Below are 22,612 nucleotides of genomic sequence, written 5' to 3'. Positions count from 1 at the left end.
ACAGAATGGGAGAAGATATTTGCAAATGACATATCAGATAAAGGGCTAGTTTCCAAGATCTATACAGAACGTATTCAACTCAACAGCAAAGAAACAAACAATCCAATCATGAAATGGGCAAAAGACATGAACAGAAATCTCACAGAGGAAGACGTAGACATGGCCAACATGCACATGAGAAAATGCTCTGCATCACTTGCCATCAGGGGAATACAAATCAAAACCACAATGGGATACCACCTCACACCGGTGAGAGTGGGGCAAATTAACAAGGCAGGAAACCACAAATGTTGGAGAGGATGCGGAGAAAAGGGAACCCTCTTACCCTGTTGGTGGGAATGTGAACTGGCGCAGCCACTCTGGAAAACTGTGTGGAGGTTCCTCAAAGAGTTAAAAATAGACCTGCCCTACGACCCAGCAATTGCACTGTTGGGGATTTACCCCAAAGATTCAGATGCAATGAAACGCCGGGACACCTGCACCCCGATGTTTCTAGCAGCAATGGCCACAATAGCCAAACTGTGGAAGGAGCCTCGGTGTCCATCGAAAGATGAATGGATAAAGAAGATGTGGTTTATGTATACAATGGAATATTACTCAGCCATTAGAAACAACAAATACCCGCCATTTGCTTCAACGTGGATGGAACTGGAGGGTATTATGCTGAGTGAAGTGAGTCAATCGGAGAAGGACAAACAGTGTATGTTCTCATTCATTTGGGGAATATAAATAATAGTGAAAGGCAATATAGGGGAAGGGAGAAGAAATGTGTGGGAAATATCAGAGAGGGAGACAGAACATAAAGCCTCCTAACTCTGGGAAACGAACTGGGGGTGGTGGAAGGGGAGGAGGGCGGGGGTGAGTGTGTGACGGGCACTGAGGGGGACACTTGACGGGATGAGCACTGGGTGTTATTCTGTATGTTGGTAAATTGAACACCAATAAAAATTATTTTATTAACAAAATAAAAAATAAAAAAATAAAAGTTTTTTGTTGTTATACAAACATATGTAGAGTGTGAAATGGTCACTTTCATCATTTTAAATGTACAACTTAGTGGCATTAGTTAGGTTCACAGTCTTGTGCAACTGTCACCACTCTTGTCAAACTTGTTACTACTGAAACAGACACTGGGTGCACATTGATCAATAACCCCCTCTCTACTCTTCCCACCTAGTCCGTGGTATCCTCTACCCTACTTTCAACTTCTATCATTTTGCCTCTTTTACACATTCCAAATCTGTGTAAAAAGCCTAAGATATGTGTCTGCTTGTGTCTGGGTTATTTCACCTAGTATAATGTTTTCAAGGTTGACCATCTTGTAGCATGTATCCTAAAGACACTTTAAAGGTTAGAAATAACAAGATTTCCATCTGCTTTTGGGTTGGCAAGAAAGATTTGGAACTGACCTTTGGTATCCCACTGTAGGCATGTGCATAAGTCACTGCACACCTTTTCAGGCACACCTCCGATAATTTAGGGGTGAGTTTAGGCAAAGATCGAGTAAGAGTCCCCTTCCCTGACAACTCTGCCAGTCAAAGATGTATTGTTGGAATAAGTGAGTGAGTGAGATGTTCTCAATTCTGTGAGACAGAAAAGAACTAAAAGGGGTTTTCATCACAGAACCCTCATTCTCTATTCAAGATGAAATAAGGAATTATCGAGACTGGTTTCTGAGACATCTGATGGTCAGGTTTCTTTTCTTAGTGGATGAATTACTTCAAGATCAGAGCAGAGAAATTGTACGCTCTTTTCTAACTCTTCATCAAAGGAACTCAGCCATCTCCTATGGGAAAGAAAACAAACAAACAAACAAACAAACAAACATTGTTTTTTCCCAGGTTCGGGGTTTGGGACACAACCTGTTCACTGTCTCTCTCACACCAGGTGACTCTTTTCTGATATGCACCCAATATAATTGACAGAGACAGCACCCAGCCACCACACTATTCCTCCTTTCTCATTTGGGTATCTGACGGGGTTTGCTTCATCTATTGCAAGACAGATTTTATAACCAATAGGCAGGCATGGAACCATCAAGAGGATAATAATAGAATTAATAATGGTAAGGCATCCTCCTGTGCCCTTGCTCTTACTCGCCTACAAGGATCTACTATGAGCAGGTATGTTTCTTACCTTCAGTGCCTTGATTTTCTAGGAAGGGTCGAGTAAGTCTACAATACGCTTTCAGAGAAAAGAGGAAACGTCACATGTCAACAGGTGAGTCTGCAGGATTATGATGTCTCAGTCGAGTTTCTCATGGCATATGAAAACATTGGTAGAAATTTAATGGAATATTTTTAAAACATCCAAAGACTAAGTCCTGAGTTGCTTTAATAAGGGGAATTTCTGGGGATCCCTGGGTGGCTCAGTGGTTTGGTGCCTGCCTTTGGCCCAGGGCACGATCCTGGAGTCCCGGGATGGAGTCCCGCATCGGGCTCCCGGCATGGAGCCTGCTTCTCCCTCCTCCTGTGTCTCTGCCTCTCTCTCTCTCTCTCTCTCTCTCTCCGTGTGTGTGTGTGTGTGTCTATCATGAATAATAAATAAATAAATAAATCTTTAAAAAAAATAAGGGGAATTTTCCTCTCCCCAGTACTCTTCAGAACAGACTCACACAACAAGAACTCGTCAGTCTACAAATAGCATTGAGCCACATGCATCTACCTAACTAGAGAATAGTGTTCGGTTGGCAGGATCCTCATCTCAGGAAACACAAGTCTGAAAGGATGGGCATTAAGGACAGAGGAGAACTGAGTCACAACCCTCTGGCATGGGGTAAAACTCGGTAGGGGGAGCAAAGCTGACATAAAAAAAGAACAATTCTTTGCTTTTGTGAATGGCAACCTATTATTGGCATGAAGTGGAGTGTGGGGTGTAAGAGAAAGGCCTTCCAGGAACTTTCTTTCATGTTCCGGCAGGACACCGGCAGGCCTCTGACGTCATGACAGAGGCACGTGGAACCAAATGCACATCAGATGCATTCTTTGTAATTATGGTGGGATGTGCTGGCAACACGACCAGTGTGGCAGCTACCTCTGAGTATGGTAGGATTGCTAAGACTCTAAGACAGTTTCCCTAGTAGCGTGGCAGGCCTCGAACTCTTCCTGTGTCAGTGCATGGTTGAGTTCACATGACCCCACATATCACCTTTGATCAGGCTGTGCAGAATGGGCAGCAGGGATAGTGTGGGGTAGTGTATTAGTTTACAAGAGCTGCCACAACAAAATGTCACCTGCTGGGTGGCTTTAGGAACATAAGTTTATTTTCTCACAGTTCCAGAGTTAGGAGGTTCCAAGATCAAGGTACCCATATGGCTCACGTTCCCCTGAAGCCTCGCTCCTTGCCTTGCACATGGACACCCTCTTAGATGCCTCTTCACATGTCGTCCTTCTGTGTTCACACACCGCTGTTTTTTTTTGTTTTTTTTGTTTTTTTTTTTGTTTTTTTGCGTGTGCCCTAATCTCCTCTTCTCAGAAGGACGCCAGTCAGATTGGAGTAGGGGCCACCCTAACAGCTTCATTTTAACCCAATCCCGTATTCAAAAGCCCAATCTTTGGGATGCCTGGGTGGCTCAGAGGTTGAGTGTCTGCCTTCGGCTCAGGGCATGATCCCATGTCCCATGTCCCGGGATCGAGTCCCGCATCGGGCTCCCTATGGGGAGCCTGCTTCTCCCTCTGCCTGTGTCTCTGCCTCTCTCTCTGTGTGTCTCTCATGAATAAATAAATAAAAATCTTTAGAAAACAAAAACAAAAGCCCAATCTTCAAGTACAGTCATATTCTGAGGTCCTGGGGGTAAACGTTTTAATATAGGAATTCGGAGGGCACACAACTTAGCCCAAAACAGGCAGGATCAGTGCTGAGACACCCTGTCAGCCCCATTTGTGCCACCATCTTCCATCATCAGAGAAGTGGCCAGAATTAAAAGTGTGTCCCTTCCCCTGTTTATGTTTCCCTTAGTTAATGTAGTAAGTCAGAGGTCGAACGATGATCCAGGATAGAGGGAAAGTAATGTGCCATAGAGGCAATAATCAGAACCCCAAACAAGCCACTCCACCTCTTCTCTAGGAGTTTGTGGTCCCTCATGCATAACAAGGAGATTGATGCTGGTTACCTGTGTCATAGGATTATTGGAAGGACAGAACATGAAAGGACAGTTATGAAAGTGCCTGGAAACAGTTTGTGGCTAATCTTCGTGAATTTATCCCCTTCCGTGCATATTCAATCCTTACCATGGAGCGTGTTTTTGATCCTAGGAGCTCTGCCTCTCCTTCTCACTGGATTTGTTGATCTCTGGCCCAACAGTCTTTCCTACCAATGTCCTATTGTAAGAAAAACTGGTTTTGTTTAAAAATGCATCCTGCCCGATCCCAGTGCAGTCATGGCTATCCCATTCCCCTTTGCCGGGTGATGGTACGTCCAGCCTCCTCTACACCTAATGGTGGTGGCCATGTGACCCAGCTCTGCCCACGGAACTCGATGGGCCATATGTAGGTGTCTTCTGTGGAAGATTCTGTTTCTTGAGAAGAAGGACATATGTGCAGTGGGATGTTAATTCAGTCATCAGAAAGAAGGAAATCCTGCCATTTGTGACAGGGATTTAGAGCTAGAGCCTTCTTCTGATCTAGTCTGCATATTTTGGCAAGTGTGAGGCAGAGGCAGTGTTGCAGGTTTCTCTCGGGAGGCACAGATTGGTTGGCTCTCTCTCTTTTTATAATGCCAGCATGGGGCGCTGGCGCCCTTTGAGGCTTAAAATTGAGATATTTTAATTCTATGTACCCTTCTCTTCTTTATGTATTACATGGAATTCTTCTCTGATGAGCAACTTCCCTCATCCACTCTTTGGGAACCAGCGTTACACTTCATATGCCAAACATGGGATGATTGTTTCATTATTTGCCTCTGCTCACCCAATTTCAAAATAATGAATTTACGTCCCAGCATTTAATAATGGTGACTATGAGGTCTTTGTTTCTTTAGAATCACTATGGACTCAATGTTGATGTGTTTAGGTCCATCTTAGTTATTATTCTTGCTGACACTCAGTTTGTCCCTAAGTGATGCAGACTCCATCTGAATCTGCCTACACAGGGGCAAGCACACAGCAGGTGCTTAGTAAATGTGTGCTGAAAGTATGTCAAACAACTGAGTGAGGTGTATTGATAGCATACTTGATTGTTTTGTCATAACATTACAGTACTGTGCCCGCCACCTCCAGCAGATGTTTGAGGCTGACATGACCCCTTTGCTCTCTTTGGTGTTTTTCGAGTAGTGCTACCCTAGGATCAGAAAATTGATCACTCACTCTTCTTCATTGGAAATTTCTACTTTGACGGGGGCGTGGTCAGGGACAAGTGACCTCAACTCATGGATCTGATTATCTTTTGGCTTCCAAAATTCATTTCCTCACATGGCCATTAAGCCTCACTCACACTGTTTTCTCCGTGCTCACCTGTGCCATCATCTGCTATTGCTGTAATTCCCAGAACCCTGCAGAGCCCAGATTTCTTCTTTCCCTAACACAGCTCCTCCTTATTACCGTCCCAGCACTCCTATGGAAGTAGTTTGTCAGCAAATCAACAAATGTCTTTATTCTGCTTCTTCATCCAGTGGCTTTTCCAGTTATGGCTGTGCATGTTGAAGGCTGAGTGTTTGACCTTGGTCACGTCAAAGGCCCTTTGGTGACAAGCCTCCGTTTCCTCAAACTTCAACTTTCCAATTTCTAACATGGGGCTAAGAGCTAGCTTGCTCTCCTGTGTCTGTGTGAAATGAGTTCCACAGAAGATTGCTAGAACATTATAAATCATACAACGTCTGGTTGTGTGAATTTTTGGTACCCACAATTGCTTGAATACAGGCTGCATATAAGAAGTGTTGGATTAAATGTGGGGGAATTAGACAACACCTTCAACCTATCCCAGTACTCTTAGAGACGGCAGTAATACTTACACATGAATCACTGGATTATAGCCAGGATTCAGTTGGCCATCGTGTTAGCATATAAGGATCCTTTTTTCTCCTTTTAACCCCCAGATTTGACTACCTCCTGGGAGGGCTACTCCAGCAGTTGGCTATTCGGCAATTCTGTTCTAGTTGAGGTTGCTTCACCTATTTTTTTAGTAGCATTTGGATACTGATAGAAAATGATTGAGTGTGGGTTCATTTATCCTAGATTTTGGAATTTGTGTGCAAATTTGACATTAAGAATATTACAGTAAACTTCTGTTTTGTAGTTCTATCCTTCCTTAATTTTGGAAAAATTTGATAAACAACTTCTGAGTGTGTTTTGGAAGTTTTAGGTAATGGGGGCTCCCTCAGACTGGAGATAATTTTTTTTTTCTGTTTAACCTAAAATTTTGCCTTTTTCCACTCCCATGTTTGGCTGTTAGGCGTTTCACCTATGACTGAAAGTAATCTCTTTTACCTTAATCTAATAGTATTGGGCAGTTTTTTTCTGAAAAAGGATGAAGCTGCTGAAATGCCTTATAACTCTTGCTTCTGTGGCTCTTTTTGGCCTCTCTGTATCTCTTGTAACTAGCACCCCAGAGTATAGCTATAGATGTGGATTCAAACCGGGCCTGAGGAGGAAAGAAAGCTTTTACTCAGACATTAGGCCCCCTCAATGCTGTTGCTATGGGAGATGATGCATCCTGATTGTGTTGTTGCCATGGTAACCATGCACTTGACCCAGTCTTGTTCAGACATGACACACCAAAGGCAGATTTTCCTCAGCCTCCAGCACCATCTCCTTTGTCAGTATGGAGTGAGAAAAGAGTCAACAGAATTATTTTTCCAATGACATTCACTACTGTATAAGTAATTTGGGGCCATAATTGGACATGATTGCTTCTGTAATTTTTAGTATTGTAAGCAGGTATGTGCATATATAAATCATTTGTGCAATGTGAAATACTGGATAAAACACAGCAATTGCTTTCTGAAGTGATGGAGGAGCATTCATTTAATATATTATTCATGATTTTAATGAATTGAAATAAAATTAACTAGTGCTTATTGAGCATTTGCTATCTACCAAGCTCTACTCCTTATCTTCTAAAGGTAGCTTGATTAGCACCAGCTTGGTATTCAATGTATAATAAACCCAAAATAATATATGCATGAGATAATTGTGCATGAATCATAACAGATAGGAACAGAGAACAGACAACCTGGTAGGTGAGAAATGGTTTTTCAAAATAGTTTTAATTTACATTCCTGTTACTATCAGTGGATTTGACATCTTTTCATATATTTAAGGGCCATTTGTATTTCTTTTTCTAAACTATTTGGTCTGGGTTGGGTTTTTGGGTCATTTTTGTAATGGATTATGGTCTTTTTTACTTGACTTTAAAAATTACATTTATTTGCAATATTAGTTCTTTATCTTTTTATATATTTGGGGGAAAATATTTTCTCTCAGTTGATCATTCAATTTCTCTTTGCTTGTCTTTTTTTTAGTCTCCCTTCATTGTTACTTTTGTTCATTGTGTGTTGTAGCTATTCTTGCTTGTTTATTTTTTTTCTCCAGAGAAACTTTAGAAAAAACTCGTCTTTCTCTAGGAAACAGCAACAGCTTCTTGGTATATTTATATTGAGAATGCATTAAATTTTGACACTAATTATATTTTAGTGATGTTGAGCCTTCCCATTCAAAAGCAAAATATATTTTTTCTACTTTTTATAGCTTTCAGGAGTCTAAACTTTTCCTCATATGGCTTTTCCACATTTCTTGTCAAGTTTATTCCTATGAATGTTCTTTGTTGCTATTATAATTGAGGTTTTTGTCTTCCATTATATTTTGTTTCTGGTTATTGTTTATATGCATAAAAAGTCATTGATTTTTGTATATTAATTTATATCCCTCTAAATTTACCAAATCTTTTATTATTTGTGTAATTTTATCACTACATTTTTTGACTTGTCCCAATATCATAATCTGGAGTTTCAATTCCTTTTGTAATTCATATGCCTATAATTGGTTTTCCTATTTTAATTTTTTTAGTTCGTTCTAAATTGTGTTGGGTAATACCTCCACTGCAAGTTTGAATAGTGAAAGCTGAAATATTTTTTAAAAACATGATAACTGGGCAGCCCCGGTGGCTCAGCGGTTTAGCGCCGCCTTTAGCCCAGGGCCTGATCCTAGAGACCCAGGATCGAGTCCCACATCAGGCTCCCGGCATGGAGCCTGCTTCTCCCTCTGCCTGTGTCTCTGCCTCTCTCTCTCTCTCTCTCTCTCTGTGTGTGTGTCTCTCATGAGTAAATAAAAAAAAAACATAACTTTTTCCTTGTTCTTGACGTTGGCAGGAAGTTCTCTTCTGTTTCCCATGATGAATTTTAGTATTTACGTAGTATTGATATAAAATAGACATTTCCTTTGTGTGTGTGTTTGTGGATCTAGATCTCTAGGTACACACACAAATATATACTCTATAATATATATGTATATATATTTATACATAGAAAGTACCTGTAATTTCCTATTTTGTTGAGTTTTAAAATTTTTATTTTGGGGGACCCCTGGGTGGCTGAGTGGTTGGGTGCCTGCCTTTGGCCCAGGGCGTGATCCTGGAGACCTGGGATGGAGTCCCACATCGGGCTCCCTGCATGGATCCTGCTTCTCTCTCTTCCTATGTCTCTGTCTCTCTCTCATGAATAAATAAAATCTTAAAAAATAAATTAAATAAATAAATAAAAATTTTATTTTGTTTTGTTTTGACTTTTTTGGAATAAGTGTTGGATTGTATTGGATTATTTTTCAGAATTTCTGAGATTTTTATATGATTTTTCTCCTTAGGCTATCATAAGGTGAATTATATTAACATATTTCCTACATTTTGAATAACCCTGGTTGACTACAGTAAAACCCATTTGCTCAATAGTATATTCTTTTCTTTTTTAAAAAAATGTATTTATTTGAGAGGGAAAGCACACAAGCAGGGGGAGGGGCTGAGGGAGAGAGAGAAAAGCAGACTCCCCACTGAGCGCATAGCCCACCTGGGGCTAGATCAGACGACCCTGAGATCATGACCTGAGTCCTAATCAAGAGTCAGACATCCAACCAACAGCCACCCAGGTGGCCCTTTGGTACATTATTTTTTCAATGTGGTGTTAGAATCTGTCTACTGATTACATATAAGAGATTTGCATCAATATTCATAATCGAAATTGTTCTATAACTTACTGTACTGTATCAGATTTTGGTATCAATGCTATTTTCATTTCATAAAAATAATTTGAATTTCTATTACTTTTCTATGTTTAGAATATATTGTGTAGCATTAGGATTAATGACTTATGTAGCATTGTGGTTATTTGGTGATTAAGATTTTAGTAAAATTCTTTTGTGAAAATTTTAAGACCTGATGCATTTCTGTGAGGTAGTTCTTTAATAAGTCTCCTTATTTCTTCTATGGAAATTGGTTTATTTAAGATCTCCATCTCAATTGGAGTTATTTTTGACAAATTATTTTTTCCTAGGAAATCATACTTATCATTTAGGTTTTCAATTTATTGTGCAAAGAATTATTTTGTTATTATTTTTAAATTTTTCTGTCTTAATGGTTTTTTCCTCTATTAATTTCTTATTTTGTGTATCTGTGTTTTCTACCCATTTATTTATTACATTAACTAGTCTTGTGTTTTCTTTTGGTTTACTTTGTTTTTTTGCCTAACTTCAGGAGTTGAAAATTCAATTAATTAATTTCATTTTAAAATTTTATTGATACAAATATTAAATTTCCTCTATAACTGTTTAAGTATGTCCCTCATAATATGTAGGGTTTCCATTACCATTTTTTTCAATGCTGAAACTTTGGTTTGTATATTCCTTTTTATTCAAGAGCTTTTAATAGAGTTTTATGGGCCCAGCATGCTTCTGTTGTACAACTCTGCTGCCCTTAATAGAGTTTTAAGATTTTCTGTTAGAAAGACTTTTTAAAAAATCATCTTCATTGTGTTATGATAAAAGAATGCTGGTTGTGTTATTTCTACTTTGTTGAATTTGATAATCCTGTCTTTGTGATCTGGCATATATAGTAAAATTTTATGAATCTCCTTGTATGCTTCAGATGGTATTTTTCTATTATCTAGTTGTAAAGTTTGATATATATACAGAAGATCTACCTTATTGATTAGGTAGAATGAGGTTCAGTTTCTCCCAGGCAGACTTTGTGGGCCACCTTAGAGGGATGAAAAGAGGAGCTTAGCACACAGGAATAGGAGGGGTGTTTTGATCTGGGGACTGCTACACAGCCAGAGACATAAAATTCTCTTGGCAATCATAAGCATTCATTTAGTTAATAAATATTCAAAAATGCCCTCTCTGATGAGCCATCTTTCACTTAATTCAGGTTTCTGCCTAAAAGGTACAGGCAGGTCTAACCGCAGCAAAAATCCTTATCTGTCTCATTGTTACACTGCTGTAATTTTCTTCTTCACACTTAGTACTCCTCTGCTCATATTCAGTTCTTATTTTGTTTAATATCTCCCTCCCCACTAAAATATAAACTCTATAGGGGCACAGACATTTACCTGTTTTGTTTCCTATTCTATCTACACCACCCAGAACACTGCCGGTCACATGGTACACTCTAAATAAGTGTTTGCTACATGATGTATGAATAATATACACTCCGTGCCTTCAGAGAATGAAACATCTGATGTAGAGGCAGGCACCGTAATATGTTTTTATATGGAAGCAATCAAGTATGATGTCACTATACTTCACTACCTCATTTAACACCCAACACATATTTAATAAGCACCTGCTTTGTTCTTGTCCGTGTGCAAGCTACTAAGCATACAGAGATATAATCAGCACAGTTCCTGATCTCTACTAGTATCGAATCTAGTAGGAACATCTCAATGATGAATTGTTCATTCAACTGTTATGCATTTAGCTCCAGTGATAATAATAATAACAACAACAACAACAAAATAAAACCATGAGAATAAAAAACAACTAAAACGACTTAAGCAAGTGGTTCTCAACCCATCCGGAACCTCAGAATCACCTGGGACATTTTCTAAAAAGACAGACTCTGCAAAATGGTAAAATTTTTATGGAGGGGAATTCAGCAATATTTAGCATATAACTGTTGTCCCAATCCCAATTCTCAAAATCAAAGAAACATTGGGAAAATATGAAATTACTGTTGATTGTAGCAACATAGGTTATAACAAAAAACTGACATAATTAAATATCCATGAATAGAGGACTTGAAAAATAAAATAAAATAAAATAAAATATAATAAAATAAAATAATTGATTGACTATTTCTACATATTGATTTGGAAAACTCTCCAGGATATATTGATGAGTGAAAAAAAATTAAGATGGGGAAAGCTGTATAGTACATTATCACATATAACACATGATGAGTGTGAATACATGTAGAATTATAATCAAAAAACTAAAAAAAAATGTACAAATGGGATGGGAGGTATAGACTGAAAGGGAAAAGAAGACAAGATGGACTTTTCTAAAATACGTTCTTTAGTAGGTTTGACTTTCGCATTATGCAAATCTTTTACATATTTATAAAATCTAACTAAATAAGATAAAAGCAATATAAAGCAGAATGAATCTAATGGACTTTATCATGAACGAAGTTGGTTGCATTACAACACAGAAACTATTTTGAATAGTAAAATATAATCATTTGTCCTATAAATTCCTAGTGGGATACAACCTGAGAATCAAGAGTCAGATGAAAATTTTAAACTGTTTTCAGAATCAGTATTTTTATTGATATTGTTGGCATGTTCTTTTTTTTTTTTACATTGTTGGTTGTGAATTGTGGCATAACAGTAAAGAATAATTTTGTTGGTGTCCTTGGGAGTCAGCACTGTGTCTTCAGAGAAAGGATACATTGATGAAAGGTCAATACCCTGAAGCCATTAATTTGAATGAGAAGTCTCAGTATAAACTCATAGTTTACTTCAAAAATACATATTTCTTAGCTCTGTCCCCTACAAAGCACTAGAAACTGTGATGAATCCAGTAACATGCAGCCAAGCAACATAATTTTGCTCTATACCAGCATTTTCCACTCAAAAATACATCAAGATTATGTGATGAATTAGCTAATTTTAGGAAATGTATAAGGTGAGCCTAGAACAACTTAATGTACCAGAGGAATGACTATTGTGATTGTGTAAAAACGATTTAAGAGCTAATCTGAAGAGCCTAGATGCCTAAAAATGCAACAATTTGAGCATCTGTAAGAACGTAGTTAAATAGATTTAAACATATTAAGTGGATCTAAATATTGTATTCATAGTGATTCTGAAAATGTACTCTGTGATAACCTTTAAAGGTACTAGGGAATAAATTCATAATTTAAAACATAAATAGAAGGGAAAAATCAAATAATAATCCTTCCATTTGTACATCTACTGTGTCATCAAATAATTTATGTGAGGAAGATTCTCTTTAGAGAATCTTTATTCTAGCTAATAAATGAGAAGGATAAATAAAATATCTTCATGCTACAATCTAATGAAATATTAGATCCAGGTGATAATCATCAGTGTTTGCTAACATCATAAAAAAAGAGACAGCCAGACATTATGTGTCTCCAGATGGAAATACACAGCACTATCTGTGAGGTATTCTTGCTAAAAGAAAAAAAAACTTGGATCTAATAAAGGCTCTGTCTCTAACAGCCAATATACAGGTAAGTCAGAAGATATATGGATATGTTAAACAATGACAAAGGGAGGACGTCAGCAAAATCTATGAAACTCTAGAGATTAAAGGATCCAAATTCTTCAATGAATAAATTGCAAGAAAAACAAAGGAGAGAAAGGAGCAACCTATAGATTGAAAGTGACATAATAGGCATATTACCAAATTATAATGCATGAGAGTAAACTGGATCTTGAGTTGAAATAAATATTTTTAAATAAATATTTGAAATCTGATTTTCTTTTTTATTAAGTTTTTCAATTTGTAAAAAGATGTTATTTATTTATTCATGAGAGACACAGAGGGAGAGACAGAGACATAGGCAGAGGGAGAAGCAAGCTCCCTGCAGGGAGGTCGATGCAGAATTCAATCCCAGAACCCCGGGATCACAACCAGAGCCAAAGACAGATGCTCAACCACTGAGCCACCCAGGTACCCCACTTTTTAAATTTTAATCCCACCATTGTTAACATATAGCGTTCTATTAGTTTCAGGTATACAGTATAGTGATTCATTCTAACGTTCTATACATCACCTGGTGCTCACCAAGATAAGTGTACTCTTTGATCCCCGTCATCTATTTCAACCATCCCCCATCCCATAGCCATCAGTTTGTTCTCTATAGTTAAGAGTTTGTTTCTTGGCTTGTGTTTCTCTTTTTCCCCTCCTCGGTTTTGTTTCTTAAATTTCACATGCAAGTGAAATCATATGGTATTTGTTGTTCTCTGACTTATGAAATCTGATTTTCAAATCAGAAACAGAGCCTTTATTAGATTTAAGTTAGATTTCTTCTTTCTTCTTCTTCTTTCTTCTTTCTTCTCCTTCTCTTCTCCTTCTTCTTTTTGACAAGAATATCTCATAGGTAGTGCTGTGTGCTTCTATTTGGAGACACGTAAGTGTCCATTAATGGATGAATGGATAAAGACGATATATATATATATCCACAATGTAAACTAATTAATCAAATTTCTGGGTATGGAGCCAGGGCATTGGTATTTCTAAAAGCTACTTTCAATGAATTTACTATGCAGCTAAAGTTTAGAGATGGGATGCCTCAGTGGCTCAGTGGTTGAGTGGCTGCCTTAGCCTCAGGGCATGATCCTAGATCCTGGGATCAAGTCCTTTGTCTGGCTCCCTGCGTGGAAACTGCTTCTCCCTCTGCCTATGTCTTTGCCTCTCTCTGTGTCTTTCATGAGTAGATAAATAAAATCTTTTAAAAAATGAATAATATTTAAAAAATAAAGTCTAGAGACAATAGTATAAATAAACAGGGCCTTATCTTCCCCAACCCCCCCCCCGGGAATGAGAAGTACAGAAGTACACTTCCATTGGTTCAGCTGCTCAAAGATGTCATAATACCATAGCTTCTAACCTCCTACTTAACCATTTTTAGCAGGTTGACTCTATGACCACATGCTTATCACAAAATGGCTACAACAGCTCCAGGTATCTCTCTCATTCCAAGTACCATCATCTTTTCTCACATCTATCCTTTTAATTAAGAAACAGCCTTTTCTGTATAAATCCCCTACACATTCCCCATATCCTTCATTGGGCAGACCTGGACCACATGGCCATGCTTAGGTATAAGGGAGGCTGGAAAGAACCATCACCTGACAAAGGGGAATGGATAGCCATGATTTGATTGGAGAAATTCTGAGTCTCCTCCCTGGACTGGACATACTGCTTCTTTCTAAAAAAAAAAAAAATCAGTTTTTCTTACCACAAGGAATTGGTAAAAAAGCTATTGGGTCAGCAATCAACAAATCCAGTGAGAAGGAGTAGCAGAGCTAATTGGGTCAAAAACACTGTCAAGGGTAAGGATTGAAAATGTCCTGAGGGGAATAAACTTATAAGCATTGAGCCACAAACCATTTCCAGGACTTCTGTAACTGCTACCGAGTTCAGCCATCACAACAAACCTATAACACAGGCAGCCAGCATTATCTCCATGCTATGCATGAGGGAACAGAGACTCATAGGAGTAGGGTGAGGTGGCTTGTTTGGGGGTCTTATTAGTGCCTCCATAGCACATCACTTTACCCCTCTGCCATGGGTCATAGTTCCTTTTCTGGCTTACCAAGATCACTTTCTGAAACAGAAACGGGGGAAAAAAAAGAAGTTCGCTAATGCCTAGGTAGGAAGCAGATGTATTTTGATGCTGGACACTTCTCTAATGATGGAGTCTTCTGGCAGAGGAAGAGACACTAGGATGACCTAGAGCAGAGCTTGCCCTTCATTTTTGTTGTTAGCAGTCTGCACATTCAGGTCATATGAGTTATCTTGGATCCCACTAACTTAGTCAGGCATTGGTAGATAGTGTGGAGACTGACACTTGTACCTTGGGGTCTTGGCAATGTCATTATCCTCAGAGTTGGCTTTCTTGCTGCCAGTATTGCCAGCAGTTTTGAACTTTTTGTCTTACAGAATGAATTTGATGTGCATCCAACCCCCACCTCCAAATACCAGCAGGCCCAGTTCAGATTCTGCTATGAAATTTCTCAGAGTTTTCATGCCCCTAACTTCCCTCCGGACCTTGAATAGTGTGCCAGCCATAGAGGCAAACAGTTCTTCTTGAATTACATTAAGTTGTGGTCACTGCAATGTTTTATGCACCACCAGGATCTTGTGAAGCCACCTCTCATCCATCCAGAATCACTGTCCTTTAAGGTTAGGGCCTCCTTAGATATATCTCTTGTTCTTCAAACCCTCTGTGTGCCCTTCTTAAATGTGTGAAATGCATAGTTGTAGCTCATCTACTATTTCAGACCACAGTTCTTTTTGGTTTAGCATGCACTGAGGAACACTGATGGGGACAGAGCAGTCTGTCCTTAGCACCACTCAGAGCTAAGCCTTTAGATACTTAATACATTTTATTTCACCCATTCACTTATACTCTACCAAACTGGCAAAAGAGGCTAAAGCAGTGTAGAAAGCTAAATAATATATGTTACATGAACATCAGTTAAAGCAAGGTGCCAAAAGAAATAAAACACCAGACTTTAATCCAGGGACTGTCCGTTAAACCTGCAGAAGCCATTTGGAGTCTTTCATAGCCACTTACCATGTGACAATATATTCTTCTGTGAATTCATTGGTGTGGCAAAAGGTCACTGATAGTCTGTGGTAGAGCTAGCAAAAGCAGTCTCCAGAGGAGATAATTCATCTAAGTCTCTGTTCAGTGTTCAGAGCTCCTGCTGGAGAAGTTGTTATTCAACTGGCTATTGAGAAAGACATTTAGGAGCCAGTTTTTTGTTGTTGTTTTTGTTTTTGTTTTTAGGAGGAGCCAGTTTTTGAGTGTGAAATTATCCAAGTGTAAAAAAAGAGCTATGAGTGGCTACTTTTTGGATATATATCAAGTGAGAGATACCGTGACTTGATTGTGTGCAGCCTGACTGTTGACAAGTCTTTTTTGTTGTTGTTTTTGCCCTCTCCTACTAAAACTGGGGTACAGGTCTCAATATTCTCTGCTAAGATTTTTGAAGTTCACCAATCAAAGAGAGATGGCTGAGAAATGTCTTCAAATGATCAGTAGATCTGATTACTCAATATGAATCTGTAGAAAATAAGGGGCTTTGCTGAACTCCTTTTTATTGATGTTGGATTCTTAGAGCCTGAACCTTTTACCCACTAACTTATAAAAGAAACCATACAATATTTTTAAGGGTATGTAAAGTAGATATTGTAACTGAAAACTAGAACAAATGGAAATATACCAACACTCTCAATGGAAAACATAGAAAGAACTCTACTCAACATAAAATCTGGATCATTGTGAACATGTTCAAATGCTCAGGTTTTGGCATAATTCCCATGGTCAATGGAGAGTTTCCTTTTTAACGGTCATGAAACAGTGACTAGTCATCTCCCTGCTGCCAAGTAGTCCATTTTAACTAAAATGAGTTCAATATTTGAACTGTAAAATGTTTATAAGTAAACTTTATAAAAAGCAGATTTTTGCATCGTAGTAAACTGGCATCAAGATATTGTGAAAGGAGTGTCTATTTTGAGAAAGTATTTGTCTTTTGAAGACAGGAACAGTAAGCATAGTAGATATTAAAAGCACTGGCCATTTTTCAGGGTACCAGAGAAAGATGCTCCAAGAGAGTTATGTGGAGGTCTGCTAGCTTCTACCTAGTCCAAACTTTCCCTTTTCTTTCCTTTTTTGGGTATCTGCTAAAATACAGAGTAAGTTGGCCCCTTTCCCTGAATTTCAGATTTGTCCCATAATGCCCAGAGAAATAAAGGAAGAGGGTTGGGGGAAAAGCTGCCAAGAGCCAATGGGAAGACATTTATTGAGAAAGCCTGTAGCAGGAAGTTCGTAATGTATCTACAGCATGCAGCCTGATTTAGGGAGATTCTACATTATCTTGGTTGCCAGATGAAGCTCTGAAGACAGTTAAATTGGCCTGAAATGGAGACAATAGGGAACCTCTGAAAGGACACTGCTCAGTATGCCCTAGGGAAAACTAGTGTTGTGTTTGTCAACAGCCTCAAGTTTGCAGCATTGGAGACCGTAAGATATTAAGAACTAAAGAGGAAGTTATTCAGGAAATTAGAAAGAAATGTTACCATGAGTTTATATCCAGTTTCCTAAAGATCCAGAGTCTGATGTCTCCATTGACCTGGATGATCTGTTTCTCACTGAAATGAAAAGAATTAGTTTCTAAAACCTATTTCCAAAAGTTTATGCCCTGAACTCTCTAGATGTGTACACACACATACACACACAGTTCAGAGCTCCTGGTGGAGAAGTTGCTATTCAACTAGCTATCGAGAAAGGTATGTAGGACCCAGTTTTTGAAGGGGAAATTATCCAAGTTGGATGGAGAAAAAGTTCTGTCCTGCCTTGTAGCTTTGACCTATTAGTGAAAGAGATCTACAATAATCCAATCAATAAATTATTAAAACTGTAAAAAAATGAGATTGATGCAGCATGACAAATAATTTAAGTGGCTGCAGGGCAAAACTCCTGGCAGACACTGAATTGGTCTGCATTTTGCATAAAATTCAGAGCACAGAGGCAAGAGAAGGAATCTCAAAGATGAAACTCTTGCCACTGACATTCTATTTTTTTAAAGATTCTTTTTATTTATTCATGAGAGACAGAGCAAGAGGCAGAGACATAGGCAGAGGGAGAAGCAGGCTCCCTGCAGGGAGCTGATGCAGGGCTTGATCCCAGGACCCTAGGATCACAACCTGAGCCAAAGGCAGGTGCTCAACCACTGAGCCACCCAGGTACCCCTGCCACTGACATTCTATTATTAAAGGATGGGGTCCAAGAAAATATGAGGTGTATCCATGTGGATTAGGTGAGCTGACAAAGAACAAAACACAAATTCTTGTTTCCCATGTGGGTACCCCTGAAGATCTATGGTGGTTGATTCACAGAACCATGCTATTGATGCTCTGAGATGACCTGTGGCTATTGCTGGTAGCCTGGAGGTACATGGGTACACCCACCAAGGGACCACAGAGAAGGGAACACTGTCTTTGTCTAAACACGGGCCCAGGTTGTCTGGCAGCCAGTCTCCATCCCTGTTCAAGCAGTCCATGAATGTGAGGAACTGGCCCTGTCTACCACTAGGCAGGTGTTTACACTGGGTCACTAAGCACTTACCAAGACTGCAAGTTCTTGCAGCTGTTGATAGTTATGCAGGTTATAAAGCCACTGTCCTGGCAATAAAAGCAGCCACCTCAGGATGGAGAGTTGTGGGTTTTCCTCAATACACTGTTTAGAGAACAAGTCTCTTATCTCTGACTCAAAAATGGGTTGCGATCTGATTGGAAAAATGACCTTCTGCCTTTCCTACTAACCCCAAGCACTGAAGAATACAAGGGTGGGATGGGCTCATTTCCCAGTCAGGGCCCACACTAACCCTCACTTTTCAGTAAATGGCTTGCAGTCTTATTGCAAGCATTTATCTTCTCAACAATCATGCCCCTTGCTGTGTTGTCCCCCACATCACGAGTCTAGACGATGGGGTATGGAGGAGTTTAGTCAACATATGGTCTGAATACCCAGGTATATTCGTAATTGGGCAACGCTTTCTCCTTCAGATCACAAGTGGGGAAACAGAGGAGATCCTTTATTGATTTGAATTGGACAGAGAAAACAAAGCTCATTGGGAAGAGCCCTCCAAAAGATTTTTTTCCAAATGAAAAATTTTCCTTTAACACAAAGCTGTGCACTGTTTGTAAATGCCTCGTTTAAAACAGTGAGTGGAGGACAGTCTTTAAAAGCCTGAGTAATGACATGTATCAATTACTTAAGTAGAAAAGCTAATTGAGAACTATTATGTACAAATTTTAAAAAATATTCAGAAGCATTTCGGATACTGATAAGAGTTTCAAATGGAATATTTTATTGACATGTTAGTTGTCTTTTTAACATGTACACACACACCAACACACTCTGATTGATCTGCGTGGAACAAGGGTCCTTTATCCTAAGGGAAAATGAAAAATTAAAAAATATATTAATTTTTCATTGTTAAAGACAATTACACCCACATCACTTACAAAGCTATTACTGGTTCTGTCCAAGGAAGCAAAATGGCATAGGAGGAGGAAAGTCGTGGGTAAATTCAACAGTGACATAACTGAAATCTCAACATGAGAAAGCTGACAAAACATGGATTTTTGCTGTGAATTTTCTCTGCAAAATATGAAGAGAAGTCTGTCAATGGGCAGTAAGAGAAGGTGATGAACTTTTGTAGTCAATCCTCACAGTATTGTGCAGGGCCATCAAGAAAACTGCTTAGTCTTTCTCTGGGACCAGTTTCAGAACTTTTCCAATGGCAATGGTCTTACCCTCATCTCTTAAAGTAAAACGACCCATCTGAGGAAAATCTTTGAACGTTTCAAGGCAGATAGTTCCTGCTGTCCTTAAACGGGCAATGCACACTTGATCTTGTTTCACAAAGCGGGGCCGTGTCTTACTTTTCTCTCCTGACTTTTTGTCTACTAAGGAGATTAAGGCCGTTATCTCAACTTCCTCAATACAAGTATGAATGTGCAGCACCGCATTATAGCCCGGACAAATGATGGACTTGTGTTCAATAATCACTATCTGAACATCAAATGTGCGTCCAGAATGGCACAGATTATTAGGGTCACACAGTATGAATCCTGGAAGAATCTCCTCTTCTTCAATTCCCTTCAGTCTGATTTTAAGGTTTTCTCCTGGGGCTACATAATCAGTTTCAGCATCATCAGAAAGAATTCCAAGAACTTCCACATTGTGCTTGTTCGGCATCATCACAAGCTGCTGGCCCTTAAAAATGGATCCTGATTCCAGCTTTCCCAGGACCACAGTGCCCATATCCTTGTACTTATCCACAATTGGCAGCCTAATTGGTCCATCAATTGATCTGTTGAAGTTTGGCATATTATCCAAATACGGAATAAATGGTAATCCAGTGTACCATGGGCAAAAATCAGATTGCTCTTTAATATTTGCCCCAGTAAGCCCTGAGCAGGGCATAAAGTGGATGTCCTTTTTGGGACTAAAGCCAACTTTTTTCAAAAAGGGCACCAGTTTTTCTTTACATTCTTCATATCTCTCGCTGCTCCAATTAACTGTGGGGTCATCCATCTTATTAATAAGCACTACTAAATGTTTTACACCTGCTGTTTTTGCCAACATCGCATGTTCTCTTGTCTGTCCACCTTTCTCAAATCCAGTTTCAAATTCTCCTTTCCTGGCAGAAATCACCAGTACAGCCAGATCAGCTTGAGAAGCACCACCGATCATATTTGGGACAAAACTCTTGTGGCCAGGAGCATCTAAAATGGTGAAATGTTTCTTTTCTGTTTCAAAATAGGCACGACCCACTTCTACTGTTTTACCCTTGTCTCGTTCTTCCTGGTTTGTATCTAAGGCCCAGGACAAATACCAAGTTTCTCTGTTTTTTTCTTTAGCTTCTCTCTCATATTTCTCAAGTGTCCTTTTGTCAACCATTCCTGTCAAAAACATTATTTGTCCTCCAATGGTTGACTTTCCAGCATCTACGTGCCCAATGAATACCACATTTACGTGTTCTTTTTTAGGAGCACCTGAGGGCACCATCACAGATTTAGATTTTCTCACTTCCTCTTTCTCCATCATTTCCTGGCCACTTTCTTCTGGGGGACCCGAATCTCCCAAGGAACTACCCCCTGGTTCAGCTTCACTTACTTCTTTATCGTGCTCCCATGACTCTTCTAGGATCATCTCCACCTCTCCATTTTCTACAACAGGTTCTGAAAGTTCCATGGTAACGGCTGAATTGGAACCTTCACGCAACACTAACTGTTCCTCTTTGGAATGTTCCACAGGTGCCCCCCGTCCCAGCCTTTTACCTTGAGGGTCGCCTGCGTCGGTGCAGGTTTCATCGATGCTGGTGATGTCGGCCGCGGGGGTCTGCGGCTGAGCCGGGCCCCGCAGAAAGGACGGCACGAACTCCGCGGCGTGTACGTTAGGCACGAAGGGTTTGGCGTTGACGTTGAGCTGACGGCTGAAGGCCGAGCTGAGATGCTCCCGCTGAGCCTCGGCCACCACCGAGGAAGCTCGGTCTCCGCTCGGGGCCGAACCCGGGGCTTCCATGTCCACCTGGTCCCAGCAGTCGGGCGCCGAGTCGCTGCTGCTGCTGCCGGGATCCATGGTCTGAGGACCTGATGGGCGGCGGGGAGGGAGCGGGGTTAACACGCCAGAAAGAGCGCGCTACGCTGCAGGGGGGTAAGGCTGCTAGAGTGAAGGGCCAAGGGGGAGCTACACGAACCTTAGTGGCAGCGCCGCGGCAGCTAACTCCCAACACTGCATTCGCAACTGCGGCAGCAGCAGCAGATATGGCGGATCAACCCTCTCCTCCTGTGTGTGAGCGGATCTCCTCCCCCAAACCCCAACCACTTCCGACTCCTCCACCGCCGACCCAACGCGGGGCGTGGATTGACCCCTCGCTGCCATCCGTACTCTCGGCCTCCTTAGTGCTCAGCCATGGGCCAAGTATAAAAGTAAGATTTGTAAAACGAAATTTTCCATTCATTTTTGTTCACACGATTTGGGAGAGCAATTTGACAATGTAATGATCAGGCCTAGACTGGCACACCTGATTTACAATTCTACCCCAAGATCCAAGTAAAAAAGCGAGAATTGCTATTGAACAAAAATGGAGGCAGGAGATGGGTTAACTATCCAGAAACCCAGCAACCAAAGGAAGAAATTAGTAGAGAAGCACTCGTGAAATACATGAAGATGCAGCTGAACCCAGGAAATGAGACTTAAGACCACTCAATTCGAAACCCAGAAACTTTTTGATTTTCCATCTTCCAGAGGACCTCCACAACCATCTTGCTGTGATGGCTTCTGTGGTGTAAGGGTGGGGTCATAACTTGTTTTCACGTGAAGCACTGTGGCTGTGTGTGTGGAAGGAATGCCGAAGGAGAACCTCGTTCCAGCAAAGCTGCCCAACTTAGAGCTTTTCTGCAGTTGCCTGAGCAATGGCTACCCTAGAATGCTGTGATGGTTCACACAGGCAAGCCCTGGACTCAAATCACTTGTATTCTAACCAACTGTATTCTGAGCATACCTGCCCCACTCACAAGCATCTCTCCACCTCTCCAGAGTACACCGTGGGTCCATAGGCTTTCTTGCCACATCTTGAAGGCTTGGAACCCTACTCACCGCCTATGTTGCTGGTACTGGATTTGTCTAAGAACAAATCAGTATCATGTTGGAACCTTCCTCAGTTAGTGGTAATAACAGGGGGCTGTGGATATCAGCCTAATTGAACTAATTAAGACCTCTGAGATGAACAAAGTCCATAGACACTAATCAATAGAATCTCACCCTCAGACAGAGTTTATAACATTTGAGCCAAAGCCTAGAAGAGCTAGTCTGTAGATTATCTTAATTTAGATAGAACTGAAGTAAAAAAAAATCTTGGG

The 22,612-nt window shown here is 40.0% G+C and overlaps 1 protein-coding gene and 1 long non-coding RNA gene across 3 annotated transcripts; both read right to left on the bottom strand.

Annotated features, from left to right (window-relative positions):
- Nucleotides 1-11,737: 11,737 nt before the first annotated feature.
- LOC119868440 lies at nt 11,738-17,329 on the bottom strand. Its single transcript, XR_005386275.1, has 3 exons — nt 17,258-17,329; nt 14,299-14,378; nt 11,738-11,886 (listed from the first exon to the last, which is right to left on the bottom strand). It is a non-coding gene; the product is annotated as an uncharacterized LOC119868440 (long non-coding RNA).
- Nucleotides 17,330-19,016: 1,687 nt separating this feature from the next.
- Nucleotides 19,017-21,586, bottom strand: GSPT2 (G1 to S phase transition 2). 2 transcript variants are annotated; one of them, XM_038587469.1, is made up of 3 exons: nt 21,448-21,586; nt 19,499-21,340; nt 19,017-19,134 (listed from the first exon to the last, which is right to left on the bottom strand). In XM_038587469.1, the coding sequence occupies exons 2-3, from the start codon at nt 21,327-21,329 to the stop codon at nt 19,130-19,132; spliced, it is 1,836 nt and encodes a 611-aa protein (XP_038443397.1). In that variant the 5' UTR covers nt 21,330-21,340; nt 21,448-21,586; the 3' UTR covers nt 19,017-19,129. The 2 variants fall into 2 exon arrangements, with proteins under 2 accessions (XP_038443397.1, XP_038443396.1); XM_038587468.1 differs by having other exon boundaries at nt 19,022-21,340.
- Nucleotides 21,587-22,612: the final 1,026 nt, after the last annotated feature.

Source organism: Canis lupus, chromosome X (genome assembly GCF_011100685.1).
Source record: "Canis lupus familiaris isolate Mischka breed German Shepherd chromosome X, alternate assembly UU_Cfam_GSD_1.0, whole genome shotgun sequence".
In the NCBI taxonomy this organism is placed as follows: Eukaryota; Metazoa; Chordata; class Mammalia; order Carnivora; family Canidae; genus Canis; species Canis lupus.
Note: the sequence above shows the minus strand (reverse complement) of the source record. Positions and strands in the feature narration are given on the sequence as shown.